We start from the raw sequence: 7,138 nt of genomic DNA, 5'->3' as shown, positions 1-7,138 counted from the left end.
GATTAAAGTGTTATTTAAACTTATGAAAGATTGGGCAACCCTCTGAAGCTGAAAGCATGAAGCCAGTCAAGGGAGACACATTGGAATGACCAGAGAACAGCTGCAGGAGGAAATCTGGGAGCAACAGGAACGACATGGATCCAGCGGCTCTACATGAACACATGTCCTTAGGCATGGCTATTCAAACAGCTGAAGAAAGAAGGTCATGAACTATTAGACTGAATGTTGGTGGCAAGGTAGATGAGAAGATAAGTATTTCTTCTCCTGCCCTCTGCAGAAGAGTCCAGTAGATCCAGGAAATTCCTGTTCCTGGTGGGAAAACTTTGCCACTTTTTGAAAGTACTCAAATGACCTGGATAATAAAAATGTGCTTGTATACTATGAAATTAAAAGTAATTAAAACCTGTGCCCCTTTCCAGGCAGACATCAGTTGTCTGCCCATGAACAGGCAGTTCCTCTTGTGCCCTGAGGTGCCGAGCTGGGATTGGCATCTCTCAGAGAGGAGCTGAGGGAGAGCAGAGCATCTTGCAAGCTGCAGGTCCCTGACAGCCCTGGAGGGCTCCTGTCCCATAAACATCTGCTCTGCTCCAGTCTGGAACAGGGACCAGCATCGTGCCGGGATCATCAGAGAACTGAGGTGTGTGCTGGAATTCAATCCCCTCCCCATCCCGCAGCAGCCCTGCATTTCCCTCCTCCAGCCTTGGTCTCCAGCACAGCCATGGAGGCTCTTTGGGCTCTGGACTTTTCCTGCAGTCACCAAGGGCAGCTGAGCTCTGCCTTTGGCACAGTCAGCCCTGCCCAGCCCAGGCAATGCCCAGCAATTCCTTGTGTGTGCCTGGCCTTGCTGTCAGCCCCAACAGCGGCTGCGTGGCCCCTTTGTGCCGCGCTGGCCCAGCCATGGTGCCACAGCCCCTGTGCAGGCCCAGGGCAGGACAGGAGCATTGCGGGTGGGAACGGCCCCTGTGCCGTGGTGCCCACAGCAGCCTTGGGGCTCTGTGCCCCATGGCCTCCCTGCTGGGCAGCCTCTGCCAGCTCCTGCACAGCCCGTGGCACCTGTGGGCCTGCACAGACAGCCCTGCCCCGGGCTCTGCCGGGCTCTGGGCCAGCAGAGAGGCCGGGCAGGGCTGGCCATGGCCGGGAACAGGCCCTGAGCCCTGCAGGAGGATGGAGCTGGGCCACAGCCAAACTGCCCCGCAAACCTGGGCTGAGCAGCCAGGGCTGGCAATGGCTGGGGACAGAGGCTGGCGCTGACAAATGTCCTGGGCCGTGTTCCTGCTCTGTCCATGCCACCAAGGGCACAGAGCAGCCTCCTCTCTGGGCCACTTGCCTGTTTTCAATGCCTTCCACAGGCGCTGGCCCTGCCCCACAAGGCCTGGGCTGAGTCCTGCCCCTGCACACTCACACAGGCTGAGATGGACACTGATGGTTTCTGTGCCAGGCTCTCTCAGCCCAGCCCAGCTCCCTCCAAGCTCTGCCAGCTGCCCTGAGCTCTCAGCAGCACCAAGGGCCTCTCCCCAGCACAGCCCAGCCGGCTCTGGCCCCACAGCTCTGCTCAGGGCAGGCTGCTCTGGGCAGGGGCCCCACGGCCTCAGCCCCTCGGAAGGGCACAGCAGCAGCTGCAGCTCAGACAGGACTCAGCCCCAGCCATGGGGAAGGTGCTGGGCCAAGGGAAAAGGAGGCTCCCTGTGTGCTCTGCTCCCCTCTCCCTGAGGTGCTGAGAGCTCTGCAGCCCCTGCTGCCATCCCATCTGCCCAGGCCAGCACAACAGCCCCGGCATTGGGGCCCTCAAGAGCTGCTCCTGCTCCAGGCCCAGGGCCCATCCCAAAGCTGGGGCAGCCAGAAAGCTGTGCCCATTTCTGTTCATTCCTGACATGATGAGAATGGATCCTCAGCCCCTTGGGGGTTGCTGATGAATTTTACTTTTCCAGAGCCCTCTTCTTTCTTGAGCCTTTCAGTTCAGGAATTCTGTGACAAAGGCTAATACACATTTGCTCAAAACATGCTAAAAATACAAGCCCATGGGATTAACTCAAATCTTCAGTTCTTCAATGGTTAATTAGACAGATTTCAGAAGTATAGTCAAAGTGAATATACTATATAGAAAACAATGCAGAGAGAAGGTTTTTCCCTGTTTTCTTTTCCTGTTTATAGATTGATATCAGCAATCCCCAGTTGATATTGATCCTGAGCACCTTCTAATGCAGTCTGAATATATATGAAAATCAAGACCTTTCATGGCTGACAACCAGTAACACTTTGTCCCCACCCCATCTCCACCATTTCCCTCATCCTACCCTTGGGACTCCTATGGATTAGGAATGGTGTGGCCAGCATGACCAGAGCAGTGATTCTTCCCCTGTACTGAGCACTGATGAGGCTGCACCTCAAGTGCTGTGTCCAGTTCTGGACTCCCCAATTTAGGAAGAATATTGAGGGGCTGGAGTGTGTCCAGAAGAGGGCAACAAGGCTGGTGAGGGGTCTGGAGCACAAGTTCTGTAAGGAGTGGCTGAGGGAGCTGGAATTGTTTATCCTGGAGAAGAGGAGGCTCAGGGGAGACCTCATCACTCTCTACAACTCCGTGACAGGAGGGTGCAGCTGGCGAGGATTGGGCTCCTCTCCCAGGGAACAGTGACAGGACAAGAGGACACAGCCTTAAGCTGTTCCAGAGATTGTTTATGCTGCACCTGTGGAAATATTCTTGCCCAAAAGAGTGATTGGGCATTGGAATGGGCTGCCCCAGGAGGTGGGTCAGTCATCATCCCTGGAGGTGTCTAAGGAGAGACTGGATGTGGCACTGAATGCCATGGTCTGGGTGACAAGGTGGTGTTGGGTCACAGGTTGGACTTGATGCTCTCCAAGGTCTTTTCCAGCCTGGTTGATTCTCTGATGATGGTGATACTGCAGGGCCCTGGGGAAGCAAGGAGCCATTGTGACACTGCGAGGCCTGGTGACACTAAGAGGACCAGAGTGACACTGTGTACGACATGGCACCATAGAGCCAAGGGGCCATTGTGACTCTGTGGGGCTAAATGCAAGCAAGGAACCCATGGTGACAGTCTGGGTCCTGGTGGAACCACAGAGGCCACTGTGACACTGTGGAACCACGAAGATTATTGCTGCGCTGCCAGACCTCATGGAACAAAGGATCCATTGTGAAGCTCCAGGGTCTTGGGAGCCCAAGGCACCATTGTGACACTGTGGGGCCCAAGGATCCAAGGGACTTTGTGACACCAAGGGGTCCCATGGAACCAAAGGCACACTACGACACTGGGAGGCCTCATGAAATCATGGACACCATAGTGACAGTCTAGGGACACAAGGAACCGTGGTGACAGTGAGTTGATCTGCTGGAGGCTAGGAGGGCTGTGCACAGGGCCCTGGACAGGCTGGATCCAGGAAGTCAAATCCAACAATATGAGGTTTAACACGTCCAGGTACTGAGTCCTGCACTTTGGTCACAACAACTCCTGAAGCAGTGCAGGCTGGTGACAGATTGGCTAGACAGCAGCCAGGAGAAATGGACCTATAAGGACTGATGGAGAGCAGGCTGGACATGAGCCAGCAGTGTGCCCAGATGGCCAAGAAGGCCAATGGCTCCTGGCCTGGATCAGGAACAGTGTGGCCAGCAGGAGCAGGGCAGTGATTCTTCTCCTGTGCTCAGCACTGGTTGGGCAGCACCAAGAGTGCTGTGTCCAGTTCTGGGCCCCCCAATTTAGGAAGGACATGGAGGGGCTGGAGCGTGTCCAGAGAAGGGCAACAAGGCTGGTGAGGGGTCTGGAACACAAGTCCTGTGAGGGGTGGCTGAGGGAGCTGGGATTGTTTATTCTGGAGAAGAGGAGGCTCAGAGGAGACAAGGCAGTGTCAGGGCACAGGTTGGACTTGATGATGTCCAAGGTCTTTTCCAACCGTGCTGATTCTGTGATTCTCTGAAACCACCCTTGCAGCAGTTGCAGGATGAGCCCTGGGCCTCCTCTTCAGAAGCTCCAGCAGCCCAGGTCCCTCAGCTTCTCCTCACAGCCCCAAAGCCCATCCTGTCAGTCCTGCAGAGCCTCTGCAGCTCCTCCTCCTTGCCCAGAACAGGGAGCTCCACAGCCAGACACAGCAGCCCAGATGTGCCCCACTGGCCTGTGGTGCCTCTGGCAAGGGAGCAGCACGAGGCACTGCAGGGGCCTGCAGACAATTCCTGATGCACTTGGAGGATGATCCTGCTCCCCAGGGGATGTTCCCATGGTGCCAGGAACTCAGAAACTGAAATGGGGAGTGGGGCCAGAGGGCCAGAGAGGAAACGGCAACCAGGGATGGGCTGTTTGCAGGGGAGGGAAAAGAGGTAGGCAATAGGAAGAAATTTGTAGCAAGAAGGGGAAACAAAGCCCAGGTGAAGCAAAGGAAATGCTCACGGCAGTTTGGAGGTGGCTGCAGGCCAGCCGTGGCTCTGAGCAACAACATCTGCAGTGGCACAGGAAACTCACAGACCATGGGGACAAACTTTCTGGCTGACTTCAGAGACCACCACAAACCTGAGTGGTTTTCCTGCTGTCCCCCAGCCCTTCCTGGCCCCAGGGGCTGATGATGGCATTTGTGCTCACTCAGGTTCATCTCCCCACACCAACACCATGGGGGTGCTCACGCCTGCTCTGGGCAGTGCAAACAGGGGCTCCTGAGCCAGTGCTGCCGTGTCTGTGCCTGCAAGGATGCGGCACCTGTGTGAGCTGGGGGAGAGGCCAGGGCTGCAGAGGGGGGATGTTGTTGGCAGGTGCATGAGGACACTCTGGGACGCTGCCCTGGGGTGTCCAGCGCAGTGGGGATGGATCAGCCCCTGCTCTGCTGCTCCTTCCCGTCTCCCCCAGGCACCTTGCAGAGCCCCAGCCATGCTGTTTGCCCCCAGCCTGCCCACGGCCACCCTGGGGCTGCTCACGGGGCTTTTCTCTGCTGAGCATTGGCCTGGGCGTGTTCTGGAGAGAGCCTGGGCAAGGAGCCTGGAGCCCCCAGGCCCTGCCCTGAGGCGTCAGCGCTGCCCCAGCAGTGCCCATGGCCTGTCCCTGCTGCAGCCCCGGCACTGCCACCCCCAGCACTGTGCCCAGCCCCGAGAGCACTCAGGCCCTACAGCAACACCAGGGCCAGGAGGGCAGCGGGGCAGGGGCATGGGAGCAGCACTGGCAACACCAAGTGCTGCTGCTCCTGGGCACAGCTGCTGTGCCAGCACTGATCTGCCGCCAGCTCTGCACACAGACATTGCTGCTGCAGCTGCAGAGAAGGGAACAAAAGGGGGATCTCTGCAGAAAACCTGAGTTCCTGTAAAGCCACTAAGAGTGCAGCCTATCATTGACAGTCAGTGGCCAAAGGTGAAAAAAACCAAAATGAGAAATTGTACAAACAATGACATTTCTTTGTGGAGAATATTTAAAAAATAAAACAAAGTAAAAGAACTTCCAAAATGAAATCAACAAGAAGTATCAAGGATAACTTTTATTACCAGTGATTTGCAGAAATTTGCCAGCAGTTTAATGTTCCAGAAAACATCCAATCATCAGTCTCCACACCGCAGCCTTGAGCTCCTGGTTCCTCAGGCTGTAGATGAGGGGGTTCAGAGCTGGAGGCACCACTGAGTACAGAACTGACAGGGCCAGATCCAGGGATGGAGAGGAGATGGAGGGGGGCTTCAGGTAGGCAAACACTGCAGTGCTGAGGAACAGGGAGAGCACTGCCAAATGAGGGAGGCAGGTGGAAAAGGCTTTGTGCCGTCCCTGCTCAGAGGGGATCCTCAGCACAGCCCTGAAGATCTGCACATAGGAGAAAACAATGAACACAAAACAGCCAAGTCCTATACAGGAACTTACAGCAAGAAGTCCCACTTCCCCAAGGTGGGATTTTGAGCAGGAGAGCTTGAGGATCTGTGGGACTTCACAGAAGAATTGGCCCAGGGCATTGCCATGGCACAGGGGTAGGGAAAATGTATTGGCCGTGTGCATGAGAGCATTGAGAAAGGCACTGGCCCAGGCAGCTGCTGCCATGTGGGCACAAGCTCTGCTGCTCAGGAGGGTCCCATAGTGCAGGGGTTTGCAGATGGACACATAGCGGTCATAGCACATGATGGTCAGGAGATAAAACTCAGCTCCAAGGAAGAAGAAAATCAGAAAAACCTGTGCAGCACATCCGGTGTAGGAGATGTGCCTGGTGTCCCAGAGGGAATTGTGCATGGCTTTGGGGACAGTGGTGCAGATGGAGCCCAGGTCAGTGAGGGCCAGGTTGAGCAGGAAGAAGAACATGGGCGTGTGCAGGAGGTGGCCACAGGCTATGGCGCTGATGATGAGGCCGTTGGCCAGGAGGGCAGCCAGGGAGATGCCCAGGAAGAGGCAGAAGTGCAGGAGCTGCAGCTGCCGCGTGTCTGCCAATGCCAGCAGGAGGAAGTGGCTGATGGAGCTGCTGTTGAACATTTCTTCACTCTGGCCATGGAGTCCTGTTGAAGGAGGACACAGTGACAAGTCAGGGCAGACACTGCTGAGTAATGTCCAAGCCCTTTCTCTCAGCTCTGCCCCTGCTGCTCTGTGCCACCCAATTTTCCTTTCATCTGGCACAAAGCCTTTCCTTCAGCCCTGTGCCTGGAGCTCTGCCGGGATCAATCCCTGTTGCTGTGACGTGCAGGGGCTCTGCCCATGGACACCGAGGGGTCAGCTCTGCTCTGCAGCACTGGGGTTATGGGAACAGAGACACCCCATTGCTGTGCTCAGCCTGCACAGGAGTCCAGGGGCTGGGTCTGAACCTGCAATTCCCAGACAGCCCGTCAGCAAAGCCAGGAGCACCTGGGCAAGGCAAGGAGAGAGAAATCTGGGCTCTGAAGAAAAGCCTTTCCCTGACCAGCCCTGCACAGCCCCTCTCAGGCAGCAGCAGTGCAGGACAGCTCCCTCAGGCCCTGTCCAGCAGGGAATGGGCACATGGTAGAAGAGATGCCCTTCATCTCTGGGTCTGCTCTGCCAGCCCAGGAGGGGACTGAGGGCCCCGAGTCCCCGGGCTGAGGGCTGTGCTGGCTGCAAGGGGACACAAGAGCTGTGCTGCTCAGGGCAGTGTGTGCCCTGCAGGGCAGGGCCAGCAGGTGCCACATCTCCCCTGCAGCAGGGCTTCCCTCAGCGCTGCCTCCCTC

General features: G+C 56.6%; 1 protein-coding gene across 1 annotated transcript; it reads right to left on the bottom strand.

The window, feature by feature from the left end:
- Window positions 1-5,501: 5,501 nt before the first annotated feature.
- LOC120748197 (olfactory receptor 14J1-like) lies at window positions 5,502-6,434 on the bottom strand. The gene has a single exon (XM_040054299.2). The coding sequence runs from the start codon at window positions 6,432-6,434 to the stop codon at window positions 5,502-5,504; it is 933 nt and encodes a 310-aa protein (XP_039910233.1).
- Window positions 6,435-7,138: the final 704 nt, after the last annotated feature.

Source organism: Hirundo rustica, unplaced genomic scaffold, assembly GCF_015227805.2.
Source record: "Hirundo rustica isolate bHirRus1 unplaced genomic scaffold, bHirRus1.pri.v3 scaffold_86_arrow_ctg1, whole genome shotgun sequence".
NCBI lineage: Eukaryota > Metazoa > Chordata > Aves > Passeriformes > Hirundinidae > Hirundo > Hirundo rustica.
This window is presented reverse-complemented; position numbering and strand designations above follow the sequence as displayed.